General features: G+C 53.5%; 8 protein-coding genes across 8 annotated transcripts; 4 read left to right on the top strand and 4 right to left on the bottom strand.

Moving 5' to 3' along the window:
• Positions 1-3,073: 3,073 nt before the first annotated feature.
• M409DRAFT_60292 (uncharacterized protein) lies at positions 3,074-3,775 on the top strand (the record flags this gene model as incomplete). Its single annotated transcript, XM_033814421.1, has 3 exons — positions 3,074-3,276; positions 3,328-3,400; positions 3,458-3,775. The coding sequence occupies 3 exons, from the start codon at positions 3,074-3,076 to the stop codon at positions 3,773-3,775; spliced, it is 594 nt and encodes a 197-aa protein (XP_033660918.1).
• A 3,367-nt stretch (positions 3,776-7,142) lies between these two features.
• M409DRAFT_29482 (uncharacterized protein) lies at positions 7,143-7,451 on the top strand (the record flags this gene model as incomplete). The annotated part of the gene is made up of 1 exon (XM_033809484.1): positions 7,143-7,451. The coding sequence occupies one exon, from the start codon at positions 7,143-7,145 to the stop codon at positions 7,449-7,451; it is 309 nt and encodes a 102-aa protein (XP_033660919.1).
• A 4,370-nt stretch (positions 7,452-11,821) lies between these two features.
• On the bottom strand, positions 11,822-12,637 carry M409DRAFT_60294 (uncharacterized protein; the record flags this gene model as incomplete). Its single annotated transcript, XM_033814422.1, has 2 exons — positions 11,822-12,583; positions 12,623-12,637. 2 exons carry the CDS (start codon positions 12,635-12,637, stop codon positions 11,822-11,824), a joined length of 777 nt encoding a protein of 258 aa, XP_033660920.1.
• Positions 12,638-17,535: 4,898 nt separating this feature from the next.
• M409DRAFT_29484 (uncharacterized protein) lies at positions 17,536-18,054 on the bottom strand (the record flags this gene model as incomplete). Its single annotated transcript, XM_033809485.1, has 1 exon — positions 17,536-18,054. One exon carries the CDS (start codon positions 18,052-18,054, stop codon positions 17,536-17,538), a length of 519 nt encoding a protein of 172 aa, XP_033660921.1.
• A 75-nt stretch (positions 18,055-18,129) lies between these two features.
• M409DRAFT_29485 (uncharacterized protein) lies at positions 18,130-20,621 on the bottom strand (the record flags this gene model as incomplete). Its single annotated transcript, XM_033809486.1, has 2 exons — positions 18,130-19,655; positions 19,733-20,621. 2 exons carry the CDS (start codon positions 20,619-20,621, stop codon positions 18,130-18,132), a joined length of 2,415 nt encoding a protein of 804 aa, XP_033660922.1.
• A 211-nt stretch (positions 20,622-20,832) lies between these two features.
• On the top strand, positions 20,833-21,914 carry M409DRAFT_29486 (uncharacterized protein; the record flags this gene model as incomplete). Its single annotated transcript, XM_033809487.1, has 2 exons — positions 20,833-21,198; positions 21,252-21,914. The coding sequence occupies 2 exons, from the start codon at positions 20,833-20,835 to the stop codon at positions 21,912-21,914; spliced, it is 1,029 nt and encodes a 342-aa protein (XP_033660923.1).
• Positions 21,915-23,678: 1,764 nt separating this feature from the next.
• On the bottom strand, positions 23,679-24,827 carry M409DRAFT_29487 (uncharacterized protein; the record flags this gene model as incomplete). Its single annotated transcript, XM_033809488.1, has 2 exons — positions 23,679-24,761; positions 24,813-24,827. The coding sequence occupies 2 exons, from the start codon at positions 24,825-24,827 to the stop codon at positions 23,679-23,681; spliced, it is 1,098 nt and encodes a 365-aa protein (XP_033660924.1).
• Positions 24,828-25,125: 298 nt separating this feature from the next.
• M409DRAFT_29488 (uncharacterized protein) lies at positions 25,126-25,524 on the top strand (the record flags this gene model as incomplete). Its single annotated transcript, XM_033809489.1, has 1 exon — positions 25,126-25,524. The coding sequence occupies one exon, from the start codon at positions 25,126-25,128 to the stop codon at positions 25,522-25,524; it is 399 nt and encodes a 132-aa protein (XP_033660925.1).
• Between the last annotated feature and the right edge of the window lie 1,017 nt (positions 25,525-26,541).

Raw genomic sequence — 26,541 nt, forward strand, 5'->3', positions numbered from 1 at the left:
CGGCTGAGTCCTACCTGCGAGTCCTGGAGACAGCACATCCTCATCGATCTTGTCATATAGGCGGAGCCGCGAAGCAAGGAGGGCCCCTAAGAGGAGTCTAGCAGGAGAACGGTGGAAGAGGATGATCACGACGGGAAATGGTTGCAGGATCGCTCGATTAAGCAGCGCAGACGAACGGAATGCACGATGAGGACTTTGTGCAGTCGTGGAGGAATTTGGGGGAGATATACGAACTTGGCTGATGAAGATGTCAGAACTTGGCTGACGAGTCGAGACGTTTGTGTTTGATACCAACCCTTGAAAGTCTTGTCAAGCATGTTCACATTTCTTCTCCGTGTGCGTGGGATGTTCTGGGGCAGCAGCAAACGCCCGAAGCTCGCACGGCCGCCCTGAACCGCCGACAGGATACTTCCTTGAGACTTCGAGCGCCGAGCAAGAGGATGTGTACACCATGGCGACACTGTTGGCCTCTGACACCATGGCCAGAGGCAGAGTCCTACCACATCTGTCATTCAGACAAATTACGGACAGCCATTCTCAAATTCAACGTCCTCACTCGTGCCGACATAAAGACGTGAAACCCGCCGTCAGACTCCGAATGTGCACCCAAACATCGAAGCCGGCAGTATGGCAACTATACCCTCGAGGCTTTTGGGTGAGCGGTTCAACAGCCACTGAAAACGACATCATACGGCATCCCCAGCCAGTGAAGCGCACAGTCGGCCCAATTCTCGCAAGTTCGAGATGCCCACTTGCTCCAATGGTACGAGAGGGCCCGCGCATGCGAACACCCAACAATCCATGAGTCACTGGGTCCCAGAAGTCAGCCACGCAGCCGAAGAGGGAACTGTACGTCCAGCGATGCGCGGCGATGAGGGGATGAAACTCGAAGCCGTGAGCAAGGATGAACGGAGGGAGGCACAACCTACCTTGAAAAGAATCCCCCAGCCCATCCGTGTCGCAGTGATCAGCACATCTGGCAATCGGTGGAGTAGGTCATCGATGTCGTTATTGACTACGAGCCAGAACAGTCGGTCCGGTTGCCAATATCCGCACCTGCAGCGACCAACCATTTACGTAGAAGTCGCCAGACGTTCAAGGATTCTTCAGATTGGCTTCGGGCGTGGATGCGCCGAGTACATACGGTGAGGGAGAGAGCTTTCTAATACGACCAGTCTGGGAAAGTTGATACATGGGCAAATGACAATCGGCAAAGTCCATGACGTAGCTTGATACGGTGTCCTTGAAGATCATCAATGAGGTCGGCATGCACTAAGTCACGTTGGGGATTTATCTGTCAGCTGCACGAGACGGCGGAACGGCTGAGGAGTAAGTATGCGAGAGAACCTAGGATACGATGGTCTGTCTGATAAAGAAAGGTACAAGGACACTAACTAGCTTTCGTTCTCGAGGCAACCGTTGAAGATCCAAGAAGACCAAGGCCATGACCAGTCCTCTAGAGAACAAAAAAATCACGAACAGTAAGTTCATCGTCTCGTCACATTGGATGCTAGTTCCAGGTGTGTTGGACGATTCGCTGGGGATCTAATCTCCGAGGAAAATCCAAAATCGAGAGCTCGACGTGGACTTCGAGCACTCCTGTCCTCATCGTCAGAGAGAATCAGCAATAACAGCGCCTTCTTTGACGCCTGATCTGACAACGTGATCAATGCTGAGGTGTGCGGGTTCTCATCAAGTCGTTCAGAGAGCGTAGAAATTCATCTCAAACCCTTTAGATCATGCATCCTCTCGTATACGAGGCATCACGTCCACTGAATTCGCTGCTTAATAGCCCCAGCCAGCTCCTAATAGACGTTTCTGTTCGGCCTACGGGAGTAAAACTCGCGGAACTTGTAGCTCAATTTAATTCAACGCCGGCGACCAACTTTGCAAAACGACGTACGTAGACGTGGATGCTGAGTCGAGCGAGGACGTTACGAGGTAGATTGTAGTTTCGGCTTGAGCTGGTGAGATGATTGAGATGAATGGACAGCTCGTGCGTGTCGCCTTTGCAGATGACAGGTTGTACTGACACGAATTTAGACGGACACCTTAGGATGCAGGGAGGGAAGTTGGTCTGCTGGCTGGATATCCCCCCTTAGAGAAGATTTCGATGATCTAGTAAAGGAGTGGGTTGGGAGAAGATGATTGCGCACGGGCTATAGTTTATGATATGAGTTTTGTACGGCGGCTCGACGTTAATAGAGGAAGCATTCGTCAACGGCATCGTAGCTGTCATGATGTTATATGGGTCACAGGGTGAGAGACAGTAATATAAGATCTAAGAAGCTCCGTAGAGACCCGCCGAAATCTACATCGTGAAGCTGATGCTGGAACAAGATGCATAATAGTGCATAGGCCTCTCTACGGACATTTCAGGTAAGCAAAGAGTAACGAAACTTCCTCAGGTAGACGTATGCGTCATCGCTCGTGCACCAAGATCAATCCATTCACCGATGTCTAACATAATCTGCACCCAAGACCCACCGCTCCCCCATCCTCACCCCCAGCGTCCACCCCTTCTAGCATCCTCCACGACCTCCTCGAACCCGTCCTCCAACATGTCCTCCCCCTGTCCGCTTCCGTGCACCCATCAAGGTGTGTCTCCGCCAGATCACCTCCACCATCCTCTCCTCCAACTCACGATCTTTCTCGGTAAATTCGAAAGCAGGCTGGATGGTATCGGCCTCGCTTGTGCGTTGCGTGAGTAGCTTCAGTTCCGTAGGTGGTGTGTGGGCGGGAAAGATGCCTCCAGCAACGCCATTATCGCTTCTAACGACCGGAAGAACGTTCAGAGCGGCCGTTGCTTGCTTGAACTTGATGGTATCTGCCCCCTCAGCGTCTTCGGCTCGACTCTGCTACGTTTCGCGAATGGCCTGGAGTGCCTCTCTTCCATCTTCGTCGTCGTCGGCGGGCGTTGTGGTCGATGCACGTGGCTGGCTGGCCTGCTTGGCCTCCACACCGTCCTCGAAAGAATGTGGATGTGTTGTTGTTGCGAGACGAAAGAGAGGAAGAGGAAAGACGATGGAAGATCAGCGGGACCCGTCACGTGCTCGCGTGACCGCGCGAGGCGATGGTGCTGCCTGAGGCGACATTGCTGCCTAAGGCACGCGCTCCTGCCTTCCCAACGTCACCCCAACCTGACAAGAACATTCTTCACCTCAACAACAACGTTCCACAAACAGCACACGGACGTCCTTCAGCGACATTTTCGCCCGAGCACTCCGTCTTGTGGACTGGGTATGCCTGGTCACATCCGCCGGCTCCTGCTGAGCAGTACGTTGACGTGAAGTTTGAGATACAAGTCACCGGCTGATCAGAGAACAGGGAAGTTGTTCGTGTCTACGTGCCAGACAGCTCAAATGAGATGATCGAGTACAGAGGCCAGCGCTTTCGAAAGGTACGGTTCTGCCCGGTATTGTGAGAGTCGCTCGAGTGCTTACCATAATCCATCCAGGCTCCTTCGGTTCTGCCGCCACCATCGCCGCATTACTTTCAACAGCACCCTCCACCATCGCCATTCGGAAAGCAGCAGCTTGAGCCTCAGTTCATACCTCCATGCCAACTGGCGGAAGTCATCGTGTCGCCCAACATGGCCCACGACCGCCCTGCATCAAATTTGGATGGGGCCCAACCCAACACCCAGGGCCCACGACCGCCCCGTCCCATCTATCGGGCCGCAAGAAGACCTGCAAAGAGATGCAACGGCGCCTGCAGCAACGCAACAGAGCGACCCAAGGTCAGGCGAGAATCGGTCGCACCCGGCCACGCCTGAGAGTGAGACATTTGACAAGCGTCGCCGAATGGAGGTGTATTTTGAGAGCAGACAGTCCAATATATCATCTTAGCTATCATCTTAGCTATGAGTATCTTGAGCCCCTGTAATATCCGTCTCTCCACTCCACCTGTGTTGGTTGACAAGGTTTCTGTCCTGATCGTCTCCCACTCCGTCCAGTTCATCACCGTATCTGCCCTCCAACCTGTTTTCACGCATCAGGTCTCGTACTTCTATAGATCTTTCCCTTCCGACCTGCGACCGGACGAGACATCTGGAGCAAGGCGGATACAATAGGCTACGCGAAATCTGATAAGCAATGCCGTAACACGGAAACTCGTCACCCTGTCCGGAACGTCATCTAGCTCTCTTACGTGAAGGAAACTGGCGACAGTCCACGACTCTCTGACGATGCATCTTCGTCCGGATTCGCAGGCGTGAATAGGCGTACGCTCGGCAGCGAATGGAGACACATCCTACGGAGCCGCTCGAGTCCTCGTGCTGACGGGCATGGGCAGACAGGGGGATGCTTCAGATCCATCCACGCAAACTCCATATCCATTAACAACTTCGGCAAGTCGTAACATGTCTGTTGTCGTGAGTCACAATCCGTCAAGGCCTGTTGTCAAATCCAAGCTCGTAGAACGATAGACTTCCCAACCTTGGAGCCGATATATACTCTACAAAGTGAAGGAGGATCTCTAAAGATCGACACGGACTGGAGCGCTACTCTTCTCCGACGCAGGTCCCAGGAGGATATTAAGAGCTCGAGCAATGGTCCAGTCTTGTCGGTCGCTCACCGCATCAACACACAGCGATCTCCATCAGCTTTACTCTGTTAAGGATCCTGCCGCTAGGCTAAGACTCTTCTGACCGCAGCGTATCCGTTGGGAGTAACCAGAAGAAATTCTCAACTTGCGCACCGTACCTGGCGAGAATGACACATCTGAGCAGGCCACGAGAGATGCTATGAGCAGGAGAGTCGCCGTCTCCAGAATCTATATCAAATCTGCCTGAAGCGTCTTGTTTTCGTACCACCAGCCTTGGAATGCGATCTCGAGGACCAAAGAGCTCGAAACTTCCACAATTTCGCACCCAATGGGTTTCGAAATCCGAACGCTATTCGTCAGCAACAGAAGAGCCGCTGCGCTTTGCACTGTAAGCACAATGAGAGGAAACTTCTTAACACTGCATTCGTTTGAGATGCTTCTAAAGATCGTGAGCACCGGGTAACAAAAGAAAGCACGCCCTTAGGCTATTCAAGGCTGCATGATATCGGTCTCGTCACCAGCGCTTCTGTCAGCGCACCTGCAGGCGAAGGAGAGGACTACCTCTACAGCATCGGTCCATCAACGACGAAGTTGCATCGAATAAGAACACCTTGGACGACAAGCGCAACATCGGATTCAATCACGATCACGTCGAGGGAAGTCAAACTTGATATCAGATTAACACAAGCAAGCAGTTAGCCAACCTGTCGGCAAGGACTTGAACCCTATGCTTCCAAGGGACTGGCATGTTCGATCGGTTACCACCAGCACTCCCACAATCTTTCAGCGGGAGATCTAATAAATGTTGTAAAGGGATACGCATGCTTGAACATGATGTACTGCCAGCGAGCGCCCAGTCAGCCCGTCGCCAAAAGGTCAGCACTCGATCCTCGCAAGGCTGCGGTCGAGTTCTAGACTGAAGAGTTCCCGGACCTCCAGCTCAGAGCTTTGAGATGATAACAAATGCCTCTTGGACCAATGAAAATTGGAGGTGCTGCGTCGAAAGTCATTGTTTGCAGGCTGGCAAAACCTTACAGACTTCCAGCATATTCGACCTCGGAGTTTGAGAAATCAAGATATAGTTTGGATGTGTTGATGCCTGCTCACGCTGATGAACAACAGACAACATTGTCTCACGTTGAGCCAGTTCGTCCATCAAGACCAAAAGTCCTCTTTTTCCGATCTCGCCATGTGCTATATAAAGTATGGTGGCATAGCATGTTGAACGACTGAGTTGATGAAACGTACCCGCTCGATAGGGGCATGGAGATGTCCATCCTACCTCGTCGTTGCTATGTTGGAAGAGCCATGACAGCCACGAAGTTATGATACGCTGGTTCCTGCGCCCTCATCATCTACGACGACGAAAATTCTGAGCAGAAGGTAATGTGCTCATCCCAAAGTTGCTTTGATTACTCTTGCTTGGACGACGGCTCTTTTCTTTGGGTTGAGCAGCTGCCATGGCTTCCAAAAAAAGCATGAAACGGAGATTCAATGCAGGATTTCTACTCCTGGCGGTCTTTGGTGTCGAGGGATACTGGATGAAGGCTCACGGACTGGAGAGCCTGACTTGGACTTCGAGCTCTTTTTGCTGCCGACCAAGACAAAATGAATCGCAGAAAGCCAGCGCTCCCTGCCGGGGAAGTTGCAGGCGGAGCCGCCGACAACTTGGGCGAATTCTGTACTGGGCCTACAGACAGACTACATGTTTCTGCTGAGCAGATGGCGCCCTTCTTCTGCTTGAAGCTTGACGCTGTTGATGCTGGTTTTGCCTCTCATTCCTGACAAGGTGTTCCTCTCATCCACGGCAGTGAAACCTTTACCGCTCGATCACCGTGAGTCTTGTTCGAGGTGAAGTCGTACTATGGCCAAGTCATCCTTATCCTCAGCCTTGGTATCTTCATCGGACGTCTCGTTGCGGTGGTATCATCTGCGTATGGACTGACTCACTAACTGAGACCCCTGCCGAATTCTATCAACATCATCTCGCCGGCAGTGAGATAGCACTCTCCTCGGACTAATTCATCAGCGCTGTGCTCTCTACTTTGGCTCATTTGGAACATCCCACCGCTCCAGAGATTCTACCGTTCGGATGTGGAAGCCCAGACAACGTGCTGCAGACATCCTTGCTCGACGATAGACTGGACTGGCATGAATGAGCCTCGTTTCCGGCGATGAGCGACTCTGATCAGTTGCGATACTGATTGGCGGCTTGTCGCCGAGATTGGTGGGTCCGCATGGCTTGTGAGCCCCTTTGAGATGGATCCCGTCATGTCTTCACACCAAGATGGACGAGACAGACGCCAGGAATGCAGGAATACAGCCACCGCAAGGACAGGTGATGGAAACCCCGCTCTGCATGAACCCCTCGCCCACGTGTCCTGTCCTGCAGTATCTCGCAGGGATGCTGCATGGTCGGCCAGCTCAGCTTCATGCGGCATCCTGCTATGAACAACTGAGCCGACGGCAAGATAAAGCGGACAGAAACGCCAGACATAGATGATACCACCACCTCAGGCATATCAGAAATCCCACCCACCTCAGGATTCCTCTCCCAAAGATTTGAAACAGGATTCGTCATCAGATTCAAGTCCGCCATGAACGCCACCACGACTGGGAACGTCAATCCCCACAGCGGCAGCAAGCTTGACAGAGTCAAAGACATCGCCAACGAGTACATGGGCAGAGACCTCGACGCACTCCAAAGCTACTGGCGTGGCAAAGCACTCGCCTTCGTGCGGGCTGGGGCCGAGCGGAACCCACAGATCAAAGACTTCCTCCGAGAGCTCGTCGAGGTTCAGCGGGATGATGTTCACGATGAGCTCCTAGGGCGGAAATGCGGGTTTGCACCATATCATGATAAGAAACTTCCGGCGGAGGTGGAACGGATCTTGACGCAGTCGTGATTGGAGATGACAAGCTTGCGGCTGCGTCTTTGGGGGATGCTACTTTTGACGTTGGGCTGTGAAGTTGGGGATGTCTGGTCGACAAAGGCTTCAATTGAATGAGTTTTCTGCACGAGATCGCCTGTTGATCCGATCAAGCGATGAGAACGGAGGGTTTGGTGCGCTTGGCTGTGCTCGCGGCAAGATCTCAACATGACGCTAGCTTTTGTGCGACGCAATGCAGATAGCACGGGGAAAAGGACGGACAGTTCCATGCTGTATTCTCTGCTTTTCTTTCTGGCGGAGTTGGAGAGGGATCGAGTCGAGTACAGGCGAAGTATCGGGGACAGGGGGATTAGTAGTGAAGAGCGTTTGCGACGAGAGCACGCAGTATTTCGTTTATTGTTTCAATAGAGATAGAATACAACATGTCTGGGTTGTGCGTGAAAGAGGTGTGGTGCTTGCGGAGAAGGAGTAAGTTTCGGGCGTGCCGTGCGGAGAAGCGGAATTAGCATCGGGCCGCCCCCGGATCTACCGTTACCTCAGCAACGACCATCCAGACCGAAACATGGAACACCTCCTCTCCACATCACTCAGATTGCAGAGAACGAGCTCTTCGACGTCGACGGGAATGACTTCAGTGACATTGAGCTGGTTCTTGAGCAGCCTGTTGCAAGCAAGACTGTGAGCTATCCGAAGCTCCCTACACAGCCGACTGAACGCACACGAGACGAAGCAATCGCTTATCCCGCAAAAACAGCCATAACTACAACAGAAGCTCACGAGACGAAACAATCGCATGTCCCACGTTGCCGAAAGAGCCGCAACTGCAACAGAAGCACGCGAAGAATACCAGTCCAACTCATGATCTCCCAAGTGGTTCTCCGGATGTCCTCGTAGCAGGCTCTGGATCGGGGTGCTCCGTTGCCTTGGTCTTCACGATCAGACCGCCGAAAGGCGAGTCTACCCTCAGGCGACAGAAGCATTCCTCGCGATGATGAGAAAGAGGAAGGGATAGAGAAGGAGGAAAGAAACGAAATCAGAGCGAAGGTCAGTCTGCGCTCATGGACTTGATGGACAGTACGGAAGCAAGGACTTCTCTTGTAGCAGACGCCCATCGAGATCTCGACAGCCTTGGCGCAGTCCTAGCCCGCAGGAGCTCGCACATCCTCTCTAGTCGTGGTCATAGCGGCAGCGGAAGGGGGAGGGAAAGGGTTAGTATGCTCGAAGAAGAGATCTTGCTGAGGTGATGGTGTCCAACCAGGCAATGAAAACATAGAATCGTTCGCATGTTTGACTTTCATGGCTCGAATCAGAGCGGAGATTCCATTCAATTACCATCGGTAATCGTCTCAGCAGAGTGCCAGGCCTACCCATAACAGTAGGGTTCTTAGTAGCGAATCTGGTGCTTTGACCGCCGATGGGGTCTGTGGTTCTTGTCTTCTCACAGCTTGGCTGATGGCTGAGAGTTCCAGATGAACGATGAGGACAATGCAGGTGTACGTGCACCATGGACGGCAATGTCTGATACGGTTTCTGAAGCTTCCACGGCCCAGGCACTTCCCACGGCGCACGCCAACACAATCTTATGGAAGTCTCCACGACCACTTCAACCAATTTGCCTTGTTCTCATGAAACGTCAATCTCCTCCATTGGCTCGTTGTCCCTGCGGTTTCTCGCAAGAACCCATCCGCCGACACTAAGGTCAAAGACTTTGGCGGCGAGACAGGCAGCAGTGATGGAAATTTCCTGATCATCACAGCGACCTCCTTCAAGCCTCACGGATGAACTTCCTAGCTGGTAGATCTCATGTGCATGCCAAGCATGATCCCATAGTGGCGACGGAGGAAAATTTTTGGACCAGAGACGGAAGAGCTCGAAGAAGCACAAACTTCTATTGCTCGATGAACGATTGTCGGCGACTGCACTCAAAACGTCCCAAAAATGCGCTCGGAGATCAACCTTTCTCGATTTCGATTACCTCGCCGCCCTTCTTCGTTCGCCCGGTCCCTCCTTCCTTCGTACGGTGGTCGCCCCGATTCGACTTGTGCTGCGATCTACCAGCACGAGCTCCTTGATTCATATCGGCCTCTTCAACCGCATATCAGTAATCCTTTTCGTCATGAGTGATCTTGGCCATCCACGCATACATGTACTTACAGCCAGTCTTCCGGCACCTGGTGCTCAGCAAACCTCAGGCATTATTAGATTTCGTCATCAAAGATTCTAAGAAATCACCTCCGGCTATCCTCCTACCTTACCTCGAGCAACCTCTTCCGAACCTGCTCGAACAACCAAAACACCCATGACCACATCATCAGCGTCGGCCGCTCGATGAGGCCAAAGTGCAGTCTTGGCAGCAAGGCACCTCTCAAGAGTATCAAAGAGATAGATGGCGACGCCGTTGCGGACTTCACAGCTCGCACCAGATTGGACCACCCGAAACAGAGGTAGCAGACCATCCGCCGCAAATCTCGAAGCGCATCTTGAAGCGCTCTCCTTTCCACCAAGACCGCCGCTCCAAGAGAGCCTAGACACGCAGTCAAGCCACGTATCAAGGATGAAGAAGGCGCAGCAGGGCACTCGAGCTCTGACCCAGGGGGATACACAAACCCGAGCTGCCTTCTACGATGCAGTACCGACACCATCACACGCTAGCAGGAATGCTACGCCTACGAGTGCGGCTGGACCAGACGACCTTGACCTTCCCGCTTCGGCCGCCCCTTGCTAGACTGCAATCCCTTCTTGACTAGACAAGACGAAGAAGAGATGATCGGAAGAACACCATGCAGCGGACGGGTCTCCCACCCGTGCTACCTCGAACGCTGCCAGAGTCAAGAGAATGAACAAGACCACGTGTCTACGCTTTGGCCGCCCCTTACCAGACCTCGTCCCTTTCTCAACAAGACCAAGAAGAGAAGATCCGAAGAACACGACGCAGCGGACGGATGTCCGACCATGCTTCTTCGAATGCCACGGCAGTCAAGAGATCAAGAGCACGTTGTCGAAAGGGGGATCCATGTACAGCGTCGTCCGAAAAGTCAGCACCCGAACGATATCAAAGCCAGCAGGATAGTTGTGGATGTACGTTCCAACGAGTGTTAGGCCTCGGACGGCCGTGTTGCTTGTGGCAATGCCGCGGAGGATTAAATTGAATGCGGCTTTGCGTTAGGGAAACGTTTGGGAGTGCCGGTGAAGGATGGCCTGCTGGAGAGGACGAAACAAGCAGGTTCGCTGGTGGTCTGATGGAACCTGCTGGACAGGGTGGATGGGGTGAAATGGGTGAAGTGTTAATGCGTGGGAGAGGATGTTGTCTGGGTTGATGATGTCAACGTTCATTGAGATTGGAACGTGTAGAGAAGGGCACTGAACGCAGTGCCGCTCTTGTCATCAATATCGTTGGGTTGATTGCTTCGTCATGGGAAGGATGGTAGCTGAGCAGTGCAACGTGGTTGGCCGGCAAGGAACCGGCTTCGCCCATCACCACCGCTTCACCAACCCCTTCTGTTCCACCCGCAAGCCCCTCCTGCACGCACCTTGGTCCCAGCGAGTCTCCGCCAGGCTCCTACGCCAAATCCCTCCCTTCGCCTCCACATGACCGATTCCACCCCGACGGCTTGAATCCAGCCACAGCATCGTGAATCGTAGGTCGCTTCGAGCTTCTCAAAAGTCGCGCGAGTTCAAGAGAGAGCAGAGAAGATGTTTTGTGTTGGAAGCAGCTGGATGATTCCTCGTCATGGTGGTTGGGCTTGGGACGACGCATCCGTGGGCTGGGGAGATTGTGGACGCATAAGCATGGCTGGACGAGGGATGTGAGTGCAGTGGAGGCGGGTGAGACGTTTTGGTGGTAGGGGATCAAGACGTTGGGGACGCAGGCGGTGCGGCATTCTACAACGAGCAGCGGGTCGAAGTTTCATATACCGTGCTCAATGGTACGGTCGCGCTCGAGACTTTTTGACCGGCGTCAGAGAGGGACCGCAGGCTCCAAAGTCGTTCGATTTCGAAGTATGGAATGCATGAGTACGCTGCTTTGATCACTCTGATCATTGGGCTTGCCTTCCTGCCGACTCTGCCGCGAAAGTCCCATGCATTGCCAATGTGCCGTGGCAAAGACTTTCCAATCCCAAGCTCCTCGTCCACGCTCAAGTCGAATCGCAGCATCTCCAAGCATATAATCCACCCGATTCCCCCGAACACGCGAATCCTACCCGTCCTCTTGCTCCATGCCATTCACAGATAGATCCTCTCTCCACTGACAACTTCATAGACCATGACCTTCGTGCCAGTCTTCACACCATAACTGCTCAGCACTCGATCACCCTCCAGCTCACGCCCTCTCGCAATGACTCGCAGATTCCCATCGCCCACCCAACTCTTGAGATCCTTCGCAGTCATATCACCCGGAGAGCACAGGAGGCTGAAGCTGGTCCGCAGGTGGAGAACGCAAGCGTTGGAGCTGAGGGTGCGTTCGATCTTGTCGAACACGGCGAGATTGGTGGTGCGCTCGACTGATTCCCATTGGAGGGAGAGGAGCTCTGCTTTGGCCGCTGCGATGTCTCTCTATACCTCGGAGATCCTTCTCTTCCTCGGCGGCGGCTTCGGCTCGGATTGATTTGGGAGAAGAGCCGCTGACCGGGGATCGGGATGGATAGGGATTGATGAGCCGGTGATGTGGAGGTGACTTGTGTTGGTGATGACGGCTGGGTTTTGACTGGCGGGTTCTTGACCTCGTCGCTGCTCTGACCTTCTTCTCCACCCTTGAAATTCGCAAGAGCAGCAGGCAGGCTAGGGCGACCCCAATCCGGAAACGTAAATGAGTATTGCGATGGGCGCATAGCCGGTAGCTCGGCGTTGTAGCCTATGAAATATGGCACATAGAAGCCAGCGTTAGGATCGAAGTAGGGGTAGGGGATGTGAGACATGATGGGTAGGAGGCGATGGCGTTTGTCGAGGCGATGGATGGTTGGACTTGGTTGCGAGGCGTGTATGTCGATGTGGAAGCAGAGGTGCGGTGACTGAATGCTGCGCGGGAAGTTTGAGGTGGTGGCGTGCGAGTTGGAGAAAATATCGGTCCAGCTCACATGCAGAAGCTTGACGCTCGGACCACCGCCCCAGAGTGAATTGGCGATGAGCTTAAAACTTCGCTCCTCGTGCTGAGTGAAGCAAAGCAACGAAGTTCAGAGACAACGCACCATTGGCCGTGCCATTCTGGAGGTCAGACTGGCACGAGAGGTATGCATTGTTCACACCGATTACCCTCAGATCAACAACTCATCCGCACCAACCTCATCTGCGCAGGCGTCACCAAGAGACTCTGTCCTGATGACTCCTCGTTCGCCTGTTGAAATTGAAGGCCTCTCAAGCGATTTGCACCTCAAGATACGAACGGCGACCCGGGACCAAATCCTAGATCACCAAAGCGACATGCTCCCTCTGACCATACCGACATATACTGCTCTCCTCTACGGATGCAGGGGTCGATGTAGACGCACAGAAATATGAGAAGGTCTTGAGAGCATCGACAAGGAGGCGCAGCACGCTATTCTCATGTGCTCGCAAACTTCCTCTACTTGGGATGCAGCTGCTATCAATCTGGATGACTTCGGCTTGATTGGGGCTGCGTCATGAAGGTACGAAGCACGATACTTTACTACTAAGTTCTTCGCAACTGACAAGACTCTGGCTACAGTTGATGGTATTGACGGAGTTGCGTTCATCCTCACCTTGCAAAGCGAAACGAGACGCTTCACACAACCTTCTCACGCCTCGTGCATTGTGAAGGATCTCGATCTCGCTGGCGAGGGATCATCCCTTTGAAAGTACACACGATTATCGATACTAAAGTCCCAAGTCACAATATCGCCATAGACTCTGCCACTGACCTCGGTGATAACAGTCACTCAGCAGATGAGCAGCATGGCAGTGTCGTGGTCAAACTTCATCCAAGCGGCTTGGGGATGCCGAACAGTATTCCATTGTTGTACGGAATGACTGCGTGAAGACCATTTAGTGTCTGCGAGCGAATCTGCTGCAGCTACACGATGGCGGAGTATCTCTCGAAGCTGTGGCTGTCGGTATCAGGACAGGATTGCAAGTCTCACGCAGGCCATGATAAGGAAACTTGGGCCAGCTTCGAGGGGTTGCTGCGGACGTGATGATTGTTACAGCTTCTAGAAACGGAGAACCGGCTTCTAATATACATTTCCAGCATTTGGGCCTTCCGTCGTCTTTGCTGGGCAATCTACGAGATCATCGCTACAGATAAAGCCTGGTAAAGCGCAGGACATCTTCAAGAGTGGCTCCTTCTATCGCTGCCCCAAGGCCCGAAACTTTGGCATAAAGCAACAAGCACATGAAGATCATGTTCTGACCCGTCCATGCTGATTTCCAAGTCTGAACCGCAGTTTCGAGCTATGTTGGAGCCGTCTACTTCCCATCTTTGGGACGTTTTAATCAGGCCCACTACGACGAAGACTTGCGTGCTGGTGTCGAATATGTCAACGCTTCCGAATCGTAAGCCAAGGCCCTGCTCTAACGGCTCGGTGTATGCGCCAGGCTCGTCCTAGCTGTCTAGGGTGTTACTTTCGTTGAGCAGACGAGGATTAGCGGCAGATCTGGTGTTATATTGTTCTGCAACGCCAGCATAACACACTAGCAAAAGCAATACTTGGATGACGAAGTCATTGTTCTGATCTGTCTCTGCCGCCTTGCGTTTTGTTCAGGTCTCAAAGAGGAAAGCTTGGTGCTCCAGTAGCGTCGTGCATTTCAGCCGATATAGTAGATGGCTTATGTTGGAGCGACAGGCTCGTCCGATACCGGGCATGGGAAGTACGTAACTGCGTACACCAAACAAGCTACCGTTCCCGGATCGTTTCTGGATGACGAGTCGATGGGATTCTTGCTATAAAGGGCTGAGCAATGAAATGATCGTAAAGGTTGGACCAAACAACATCATAGGTATATAAATGCACGGATTGCTTCAGTCAGCCATATCGTGGTGACAGGAGTCAAACATCTCAGGACGTGAGTGTCTCAATGGGATGAACACCAGTGCGTGGCCTGGCATTCTATAGACCGACTTCCAAGCTCGTACATCAGACCAAGAGCTTCATATTCAATAACAGGCCAAACTTAATGCCCAGAGACGAAGTAAGTGACCCAGAGTGTTCATTCATGCTCTCATCATGGTCTTTTCGGCTGGACAATATCAATGAGGTAGAAGTCGAAGATCTTGATAAGTTCGACGTTAGCCTGCTTCCCCGCTGTTGCCGCGAATGACAATGCGGATCTGGCAGCGGATGACCACGCCTATCGAAAAGGAAACTTCGTTTCAAACTTCTCATACTTTCTTAATCCGTATTCGATGTCGCCCGATCCGAATGGGACACCAACGAGGGCGAATCTGATTCCCAGGTGCTCCCAAGACCATTTTACCAAGACTGACGTACCTGAAGGCATTCATATTATGGCACCCTGGTGAGGGAGCAGTCCGTGTTGGATTAACAGTCAGCAATGTCGTGAAAGCCAACAGAACGGTCAACGATGACTCCAAGAGATAGGTTGCTGCAGAATTTGAGAAGTCGCTCAACCAAAGCCAGTCTGTGTTTGTTGCTCACGATATTCTTGCTCGAATCGATACTGACACTCCAGCCAATCCATAGAACTACGCTCGCCCACTTTCCTTTCGCACATGGTTGGCGCTGATTATCCAGAGTAGGAGTGAGCACATCAGCGGCAGAGATCAAATGGATCTTCGGTCAACCATCAATCGTAGCCCTGTAGTGATCAGAAAGCGGACATATCGAGACTTCAGGTCAGACATCCCTCGGGGTTGCAGGTACGTTATGGCGACTTCTTTGGTCAATTCTCCTACATTTTGACGTTGCACGCAGTAGCGACTCGTTTCGAGGTTGTGCATTAAGGAATACCTTTCGTGGTTTTGTCCATTCTCCGAGTGATCCTCTGGGGCGTCGAGTGCGTTTTGTTTTGCTGCACTTCCCATGGCACCATCTTGCTCTGGACATCCGCAAGAGACAGTCACAGCAATCTTCGTGAGACTGATTATCTTCTTTGGGAATGAACACATGGCCAAGTCGAGAGCCGTGAACAAGCTCGAGCTCTTCAACTTGCATCAGGGAGACGAGCTCTTCGACCTTGAAGTTGTTGAACTCGGTGGTGATCCTATCCTGAAGCTTGACGACGATGGCGAGGTGAGCAGCACCAGAAACTTCAATGTCTGATGCTTTGGCAGCCGTCATATCCAAGCATGATCACTATGAGAGATATGTGAGATACACAGCAGCAGGCATTGTACGTACGAAGAAGCCGGAACCACCGCATCTGCAGTGAGCATTGGCGCTCTCGGAGTATTGAGTGCGTAGGATCAGTCCAGATCTCCGCGCAGTGCAAAGCGATGGATCAGCATCCAGAACAATGTTGTTTTTGAGGTTTATCGTCGCTTCAGATGCTCCAACGTCACCAAGGTGCAGCCCTAGATAACGTCTGTAATGGAGGATGGAGATGAATGCTGGCAGATACGTTGGCGAACGCATCCTCAAAGCAGGACTGCCACGGATGGCAAGCCGGTTGAAGCAAGGGCATCTACATTCGAGTATGTACGTTCTTCGGGAGTAGAACGAGTTGACGTTTGGGGAGGGATCAGACGGACAGAGAACAAAGATATGACCATGCAAGCTCAGTTATTTGGCGATCTTGGCTGCTCACACGTCCGGAAAACGAGTCTTGAACCGTAAGCAGGGTTTCATTGCCAATCAACGTCAGTCTTGACGATTGGTAGCGGAATCGTGTGCATCCAGTCGCCGGAGTATTGAAAGACATCTTGCTCTTGGTTTGTCTTCTCCAGCTTCCTGTGGCATTTCCAACCATGATTGCAATCTAGGGATCCACCAGGAATAACCCACAAGGGTTGCCTGCTTCTTATAGATAAGAAGAGTCCAGTCTTCAGCTCGAACATATGCCGCCCACGACAACTTCGTATACATGCTCCACGGCCCAATGAAGTCCCGGATCGTAAGCGCTGCCCATGGATGTGGAGGAGTCAGATATGGCGCAGCATGGAGATGCAGTCGTGGAAGCCGGGTATCAAGTCAGTCTAGCCAGCCGATGCTTTGACCGGAGGAATATCGCCTTTCCGGCTTTGCTCCAGGTAGGACATAGTTGCCAAATGACGCCAAGCTCCAAGCACACCGCCAGAAGGTTGCATGTCTCCTATCACAAGTTCTGTACGATGAGTTGCTCTTGGTCCGTCCTGTCAAGCATCATACGGTTCCTCAAGAATGAGCAACGCGCGATCGACAGAGACGATGAACACGACGGTGCTTGCGGGAAGGTTGTGGAACATTTTCGTACCAGTAGCAAGTCAGGATGACTGTCCAGCCGTGCTCAAACATTAAGATCCTCAGAAGGCAAGAGCAAGGTGTCCTGTTAGATCACAATGCCGCGATCGGTAGTCTGACGGCCATCGTACTGCTCTCCACGAGCTCCATCTGCGATAGCACTTGGTGGACACTTCTTCCATGAATCCTTGACGAGTTCGTTAAGATGGTCAGACAGATGGTGGCGGCAGGGTTGGTTGAAAGAGCGGGTTTACAAGACCGATGCCGGCACATCAAGGCGTGCCAATGTTTGGACGTCCAGATCGGAAGCAGAAGGCATGATGTCGTGGTGTAAGATAGCTGTGCTTGAAGTCGTGTCAACCACGGTGCTCTTCACAGACTCCGTCTATTTCCGCGGCAGGTGTAGACTGGGACAGGATGCGGAATGGTTAGGGAGAACGATGCGATGATGGACGACCTCAGATCATCATGCCAGCGTTAAAGGTGGTACATAGGATGAGGTGATTCTGTTCGTCGGCGACTGAGTCTGTACTGATGCAGAGGCGTGAAGGTACACAAATTTGAAGTTTTGGATTGTCAGATACGGACGGCCTATCCAAAGGATGTCCGTCTCCAGTCAGGACGATATCCTACTCACCATTGGCTGAGCAATGGCATTCATTCTTCTTGGACGACCTCGCTGCTCCTCTCGTTGCTCAGAACAACACCTCGTCCTTCTTGACGATCTTTCGCTCAATGGTATCCTGAGCTTAGTCGACTTCAATCGACTCATCCGGCGGACTGATAGCACCCCAGTTTTCTCCATTCGCGAAGTAGCCCTTGTCAGGGTATGCCTCCTCTTCAAGCTGCTCGACAAGTTTCCAACATTCGTGAACCGCCTCAGCAGCCTTTTTCCGCCACGCCTCGACGTACGCCATCCAGCGGCTAGGGTCATCTTCACATATCATTTCCAGTACTTCTCGACATTCCTTGACGACGGAAGGATCAGACCATCGACGTTGAGCAATGAGGGCATCACAGAGTGGCCCAAGGCTCGGCATCTTGACAGCGGCGGGGAATCGAGATTGGATCTTGCCGTACATGTTGGGAAATCCGGAAGGCGTAGCGTGAGGAGCAACCAGGTCACGATGGCTCTTGTTGAGATCAGTCCAGCTACCGCTGCCAGGAATCTCAAGAGCATCACCGTCCGGATCTACCTTCACATACCAGGGGAACAGCGTCGTACGAGCCCGCTTCTGAGCTTGGGCGCCGTGGGGAAGGTGCGGCATGGAGATGCGAAGTTCAAGGGATTTGCAAGGGACTGGTTTCCAGTCGGTGCCAAAGTATTCGGCATCGTCACGATTCTACATCGTGCTGTCGATGTCCTCGACTTTCGCCGAGGTGACATCCCGACGATCAAGCAGTCGGCTTGTCCATTCATTCCAGTTGCTTGGAACGTGCATCTTGGGGATGAGGATCGTGCAGTCGTCTCTTTCTTCATCACGCAAGGACAAAGAGCCCTGTGCCATATTCTTGCCGCCGCCTTCCTCGTTCATGTTCTCAATGTTGAAGTCCAGATGCCTGAACTCCTTGCCGAGATTGCTTTCCAGCTTTCCCACGGCTGGGTGCTGGTCTTTGCAGTAGTAGCTGTACGAAACGAGAGGAACGGCGGAGTCTGGGCGGCAGCAAACGTAGAGAAGCCAGTAACATGGATCCATCCGCATGAGTTGCTGGCAGAGACCATGAACCATCGAGCGGCCCCATCCAATGTTGCTCTTGCCGCGGACGTTACGCTGGTGCCATCGGTACATGGCGATCTCCTCCATGGCTAACGCAAGCAAGTTCGGATGCTCCTTCGATCCATAATCAAAATCCTTCCACCAGTGGAAGATCTGCCCGGTGATTAGGTTTCCGTCCTTCTCCCACGCCTCCCAGTCCTGCGTGCTCAAGCCCAAGCGTTGCCAGATTGCGTCTCGTGCATGATTGAACTTCGAACTCTCCGACATCATGATCTCATCCAACGAGAGCGGTAACTTCGTCTTATTGAACGATTGGTGAGTTTGAAAGCGATACGGCCCAAGAACATCGGAGGGGAGGTCCGGTAAAGACGCACGAGTAAAAAGATGACCGTTCGAGTGACGATACCGATCCAGATCGGCCAGGCCCTTGCTGTGCATCCTCATGAGAGCCTTGTCGTGGTCCTCACGAGAGCCCTTGTTGTTCTGGAACCCAAAGACTCTACCTTTGAACAAACGCAAGTGCTTGTGGCAAAGGGGAGGTTCATCGCGGTCCTCCCTCTGCGCAACGTAGTACTGCAGATATTGAACTTGCTGGTCTGTATCGGACACCATGATGTGAGCATCTTGCACGATGTGGATGAGCCGTTTCTCGACATCGTGAGGGCATGCTTTGTCGTGGTTGTTCAGCTCAGGGCAGACATATTGACTGCCGTCCTGGTCCGTGTGCTCACTTTGGACATCGCTGTCGTTCGAAGTGTCATCAGGAACGATAGCAGGGGAGGATGATGTCGGCGTAGAGTCGCTGGTCGATTTCGTAACAGCAAAGCCCAATCTGGACGACTTCTTGTGCGTGGACGACTTGTTTGGAGGTTCGACTAATGAAGTCGATCGTAAATGGGATGTGGAGTCGCTCTTCTCGCCGGGGGTCAGGGCTGGCTTGGGATTATCCGCCAGGCGGTTGCTCGAGTTATGCTTCGACGCCAGCTGCTCAGGCCAGACCAGATCAGTCTTTGTAGACTGTCGGGAAGACCGGCGAAGCTCTTTTTGAGGAGGCTGATCCGGTGTAGAAGCTTGTCGATCGGGCTGAAGATTGCCGCCAGCTCTCAAGTGACGCATAAGTTCAGGATTTGGTGCCACCTCATCATCACCAGCTGTTTCAGACAATGTGGGCTCGTCAAGTCGGATTTGCGTTGTAGTGATGTTCTTGCTCGAGCAAGGACGCAGAAACTGATGCTCACCAACCTCCAACCAAGCCATGCGATAGTCTTCGAGCTCTGAAGGTAGATTGCGGCAATCTCATCTTCATGCTCGTCGGCAATAGCCTTCAGGTCGATGGGCATCAAGCGCTTGTCTGGGCTTTTCCCTTTGCCGGGGTGCTGCAGGCGGTAGATGATGGACTTGCTCAGCAGGGGTGCGATTGTCGTCCAGTCACGATTCTTGTTGACAAAAGTCAAGAACTCCTTGGCCCTCTGCTCGGTGGTGTTGCCTCCTGTAAACCACTGGATGAATGGATGCTCTCGGGCTGCCGGTGGCCATGAGGCCCTAACAACTTTTCGAGCTCCTTCAATGCGCTTGCGAATGTTCGCGCCCTTGGCGGCAGCGTCCTTCACCTCTGCAAAGAATTCGGTCTTCTTCAGGAACTCGTCCAGCTTCCTCTTGCCGAGCGCATGGCCGAGCCCTTCTGCCAAGATGCAGACGCTGAGGTTTGCCTGCTGCCTTTGCTTGCCGAACACGTCGGCGAACAGATGTACCAGGCCCTGCTGATGCTCCTCGTTCTCCTGATTCTTGATGAACTTTACGAAATCTTCCAGGGATCCGCCGAACGCTTGCATCACTTGCTTCTGATCGCAGTCACCGTACTTGTTGCTTTCCCAGGCACAAATGATGTGACTGATGTCTGCATTCAGTAACTGGGTGACTGCGATATTCTCCTGGTCTCCGGTGACAGCTTGTACGTACGTCGTGAGGTCGGCGGTCGGCTCATCCCCCAGTTTGATCGCGAGACCTTCATCAGAGGCGTGTGAATCGTCGTTGGAGGCAGTCGCCTGTATTGCTCGTCGCTTGCTGCTGCGTGCTTGATCCCTCTCACGTCCGGCAAGCGAATGTCTGCGTTTCATTGTTCTTGGTGATGGGTGTGATTCCAGAACAACCTCCTGGAGTCCCCCACCCGCCGTGGGAGAGATTGATAACGGTTGAATCTGCTGTCGGACGTGGGTGACTTTGTTAGAAAGGCGTTCGTGACGGTGAGGGTGGTGATGAAGTCGCTCCGACGATGAGGGAGGTGGTTGGAGCGAGTTGTTTTCAATTCGCCGTCCAAATGGGTGCGAAATGCCAAAGGTGACCTCTTCATGGTCGCTCCTTCCTCAATCAGCAGCGGGTCGTTTCCGCGCGAGCACCCCACCTCGTCGCACCCCACCTCCGCCAACGTCACTCTCCCAACGCACTCTCGACATCACCACCCCACGCACACCATCGCCGCCGCCGACACCGTCACCGATTGCCCTCCTCATCACTGCCCTACCCACCACCGCCCTCATCATCACCACTGCCCTCCTCATCGCCGCCTTCCCTTCCTCGCGACACCCGCCCTCGATGGCGATCCGTTTCCAACTCGGCTCGTCCTCCCCGCCAGCATCCAACATGCCGTCTTCACCAACTGAGGCGAAGTCGGCGAGAAAGAGCAAAGCCCGCGAGGTGAGTGTTGCCAGACAAGAAGATGTGTCTCGCAACTCTGACCGCCAAGACAGAGAGCTGGAGATGTCGAGCTCAGAGCCCAATACAACGAGGATGCGAGTGCGCAGCTGATGATGGAAGAGGACGCAGCCGCTTCTCAGATGACAGTCGTCGATCCTCAACACAAGCTCCCCAGACTCAGACGTCTTCGGTCCAAGGTCATGATCAACTGCAGCGAGGGGTTTCGCACCCCACCGGAAAGCCCTTCCCAGCAGAGATTCGAGGGCACCAATCAGAAAGAGACTGCATTCCTCAACAACCCCAGAAGCACGCTGTTCTGGCAACCAGGTGTGATTTTCGACGGCAACCCAGACCACCCGAGCTCTCCTTTGGGCTTCCCCGCCGCCAGCATGGGATACCGATGTGTGCAGTCCACCAGAATCCCCGCAAAACCTTTGCACGCAACATCCGCCGGCACTCGTGACGCTGGACGATACGGCACCCTGGACGAAGAAGAAGATCGTTTGGCCACTCTGCTCGGTTATGGAGGAGAGGACGAGAAGGAGATTGTTGCGCAGCAAGAGGAGGCTCAAGAAGAGCAAGATTATGAAGACGCGGAGAGGAGGAGAGAGCTTCTGATAATGTGGTGGACGGTTATGATCGTGGCGGCCGGATCTCTCCTCGTTGGCGTGGGCATTGGCCTTCTCGTCCGGAAAGACGCACACGAGGGTCGATGAAGATAGACGTCCTCGCTGTTCGAGATGGACATTGCTCTTGTTGGAGGTCTGATGCCGCATGGGGCTTGCTGAAACGACCTGAGTGGTGGACTTGGAAGACAGTATGGCATCCATATCTCGCTCAGACGCAGAGGTAGTACAGAACGAATGCAGGAGCCCATCATGGTGCTGTCGTCTTGCTCGTGGTCAGCACATCAGAAAGATCATACCACACGTCATACGAGACTGTCGCATGTAGAACGAGCACCAAGCTCCTCCTGCTCTTCGCGTCTGCCTTCTTCTTGCATGTACACGGTCGCGACGACGACCGGAGACTTCCTCAGGACAACATTCCGCCATTCTTGAAGAGATTCGCAGTGATCAGATTATCCGGTGAGCATTCCAGATGCGTTCACCACAACACCACCGACTGCGTCTGCACAACTATCAACGTTCGCGCTCCAAGACGGGCATCGTCAAGGTCATGAGACAGACGCATCATTCTTTCCATCCACTGCATCACAGCAATCACCAGCAGCGTGTCCGAGAATTCTTTCAATCCTGTCGATTCTCATCTCAATGCCAGCGGCCCACTCAAGATCGTCTTTCCAGCTACGAACGAACGTCTACGAATGCTCATCATCTATGTCGATCACGAAACTTCATGACCATCCTTCTCACGGACAACGACTGGAGCATCGCCGTACAGATGGTGAGATGCAGCAAGCTCAGGGGTGATACTGAGACGGGTGCGTTCGCGGACGGCAACATGATGCACGGCACGCTGTATGCGAGACTTCGATCAAGACCTTCACCACGGCCGCGAAAAGGTTCCGAACGAAAGAAGAACGCACATTCAGACCGGCGCATGGCTTTGAAGAACGAGACGGCACCGTACGCTTAGAGTATGGCTTGATAGGATGGCGGACAACACATGGGTATGCTCTTTGTTGGAGTTGCGAATGTCGTCGAGCAAGAACGTCTTCAAGGAACGAGCATCAATATCGAAGGACGGCTGAACGGAAGACATCAAGCTTCGCACGTCCAATGCAGCCATTCAGAGACATTGCGGAAGTATTCACAAGCGCTATCTCTGAACGCAGAGACGAAGGTGATACCGGTTCTGTGCAGTGCTCATCAAGACAACACTGCGAGCTCAAAGGTCATTGCAAACAAGCAGCCGAAGAATGCACATCATCTTCGGCGGCGCAAAGCATGAGAGAATGACCCGATATTCCCAAGCCGACCTCTCGAAGATCAGCATGCTTTACATGCATCATGTTGGTGAGAATGCTGAATATCCCGTGGTGGTGGACACCCATGGCTGGGGCATGAGTGGTGCACAGTTCTGGTTATCCAGACCATGAGGATGAGTTTCTCACGACCAAGTGAAGTCATTTGTCGCGCTGAAGATGGATGATGTGTGGGCGACTCAAGATCAAGTTCCGCTTTGAGATCAACACGGCATCTGCATCTCGCTGACTGTGAGGATAGACCGCTGCCGGCACCACTCGGAGATCTTCTTGGTTCTGCTGCGAGAGATCAGGAAACCATCGCTTGACAGTTGTATGCTCACGTTTGTGTCTCAGGAATGAGCTCGACGAATGTCTGGTCGATGAGAAAGTGGAGAGGTGTTGTATACACGGCACATTGGAGCTTCCAAGATATCTGCATTCATTCTCGTTGTCTGGGAGAACAACCTTCTTCGGCAACACCACCACCAACTGCCTCATGGCCGAGACCGCTTGCTCCAATGCATGTCTGCGCACGAATGCCTTCTGACATCTACATGTACTCAGACGCAATCTGGAGGTAGACGATGATCATCTCCTTCTCCGACTTCTTGACCTCGTCCACCAATCTCTCAACCTCGTAGCCTTGCAGATGAGCCGCATGCTCAATCGCTGCGAAAGCCTCCTCCTCCGACTTCAGGGTATGACCGTTGGCACTTGAAGAAGCTTTCATCTTCCTCGCCAGCTTGTAGGCCTTCCATTGCGCATCTCTGACCTTCTGCGCTCGGAGGGCCTCTTTCTTGTAGCAGTGGTAGCTTATACGCAGTTGCATCAGCTCGAACGTTGGCATTGGAAAGTCGAACTCCTCATAGCTCGTCGCGGCCATTGCCATGAGTTCATCTGCGAGATTCTTCGCCTTTCTCAGAATCTTCTGGTGCTCGGGCCCAAGCTGATGCATGTCGTGAGCTCCAATGCCGACTCCTCCCTCGAGATACTCGTTGTTGACACGCTCAGTCTTGGCATGTCCGTCCGTGGTATGCTTGTCCTTGGCATGCTTCTCGACATGCTCGCTCTTGATATGCTTCTTGACAGGCTCGTTCTTGACACCCTCGTCCTTGACACGCCGATCTTTGGCATGCTTGTCCTTGCCATCTTCATCTTTGACGTCTTCATTCTTGATGTCCTGATCCTTGGTGTCCTCACGCCTGACGCCCTCATGCGTGACATCCTCATGCTTGGCATCCTCATGCGTGACATCCTCATGCTTGGCATCCTCTTGCTTGACATCTTCAGCCTTGAAATCTTCAGATTTGAGATCCTCTTGCTTCACATCCTCCGACTTCAGGTCTTTGTCCTGGATATCTCGATCTTCATCATCGTCAGAACGTCCTTTCTCCCTCGCAAGTCTCTTCCGTGGCGGCGGTGGAGTGTCCTCGTGGTCCATCTTCCGCCTCTGGTGTGGGCGCCGCACTTCTCTGCTTGTGGTCGAGTCAATGTCGGCCTCGGTTGCTCGGCGCTTCCTCGATCCTTGCCGTGTCGCTGCTGCGTAATCGGAGGTTGCCGTCGGTAGAGGGGTGGAGACGAGGCGGCGGGTGGTGGTGGGCGGGTTGCCGGCGCAGGGAGTGGGGTGAGCGTGCTGCCGTCCATGTCAGCATTGGCGGCGGATGTCTGTACAGGCCTCACTCACCGGGAGAGGTTGCATCCTGGCAGGCTGAGGAAGGTGCGACGACACGATTCGTGTGGGCGCCATGTCCAGCCGGATGGCGGTGTTGTTGGGGAAGTGCGGTGTGGCGTGGCGTTGGTGGGGAGGTGCGGTGTGGCGTGGTGAGAGAGAGAGAGAGAAGTTGCAGGCAGGAAGTCGCGAGGGCGGGGATCGCGGGGCTGTTGGGTGGTTGCTTCCTTCGCCGCTTGAGGAAGGAGCAGTATGCGCATGATTCATGAGACCGTCTGGACTTCACCTCCTCCGCTCACGCCACATCAGCCGCTCAGATCACGCCCCCATGTCGCCGTCCAACACCGCCGCGCACCCATCCACCGACGTCGTCCCCGCCAAGCCATCACCGCCATCACCACCCTCACCAACCCCACCAGAGACCACGCCGTCCCAGCGCCGACTCCTCGATATCGCCATGGAGCTCCACAACCTCATGGCCCGCCAGTCGGTCTTGCAGCGCAAAAGGACCCCCAACACAGAGGAGCTCGCAGATGTAGAGGCCCGCATCACCGCTTTGAGGAACGCGAGAGAAGACGTCGTCCAGGTCATCGAGGCGGAAAGCCTTCTCCGAGGGATTGCCAATACCAAGACCAGCTCTCCCACAACCGCAGCCCAAGATCAGCGGGAACAGACATCACCACCTTCCAACCCGAATGGGTCTCTGCCCGCCCGATGTGCATCGTAATCAGAGCAAGAACACACTCCCCTCGATCTGGCCGTCTCGATCTGAGCACTCGGCATGAACTGGACCAAGAAGTCCCACGAACTTTTGAGCCTCTTTCCGCCCGTCGGTCTGCCCGAGAGAACGTCCTCGCAACCGCTCAGACACACGACACAGCAAGCGATGGGGTGGCGAGAGTCTCAAATCCTTTCTGTAGTGCAACGCATCTTGTCGACACAGCTGGGCACATGAGTAGAGTGCAAAGGTTTTCGAGGTAGCTGAAGGGTCCATTTGGTGATTGGGGGGTCGAAGAAGCGATTGCCAGCCGAGACAATGGAAGACCTTGCAGTCATCTCGAGAAGAATCTCCCTTGGACAGTTCAATCTTTCTTCGCTCACACATTCATTGCGCAATGCAGGGCGAAGGATCTCGCAACCTACGGTCCTTCACTTCCTCCACATCTGCCATGGGATCCTGTCTCGCTGGACTGAACAGTGAGGACTGACGCCATCGATGCCAGGCTTCACGCGTGACCATCCGCGCTCACGTCGTTTCAGTAACTAGTCCTTTTCCCCCTCTTGGAGTCGCTTTTGAAACCTCACTGACTGTCCAGCATCCTTAGATCTCCAACAACCTCGAACGCTCAGCATTGTCGAACTTCCAGAACCCTCGAACGTCCATCATCTCGACGCTCCGGCTCAGAAACCGCCTCAGCAACCGCCTTCTCATCTCACCCCGCCTCTCTGGCTTACCCCGCCTCTGAACATCACGTTCACTGACCGCGAAGGGCCTCGACAGCATCTCACCGTCTACTCAAGACCACCGCCGCCATCCGACAACACGCTCTCCATCGACACCAACCATCACACCCACCGCCCACCGTCTCACCCGCCACCACCACCTACATCCATCAAAACACACGCGCTGAACTTCCGCACCTCCAATTTCAGCTCCATCCCCTGCCCGCAACCTCACAGCCACAATCACCTACTCCAAAGAACTCCCCCACCGCATCCTTGCGACCGCCAACTGCCTCCACAC

The sequence above is a fragment of the Zasmidium cellare genome, assembly GCF_010093935.1.
Source record: "Zasmidium cellare ATCC 36951 unplaced genomic scaffold M409scaffold_52, whole genome shotgun sequence".
Taxonomy (NCBI): domain Eukaryota; kingdom Fungi; phylum Ascomycota; class Dothideomycetes; order Mycosphaerellales; family Mycosphaerellaceae; genus Zasmidium; species Zasmidium cellare.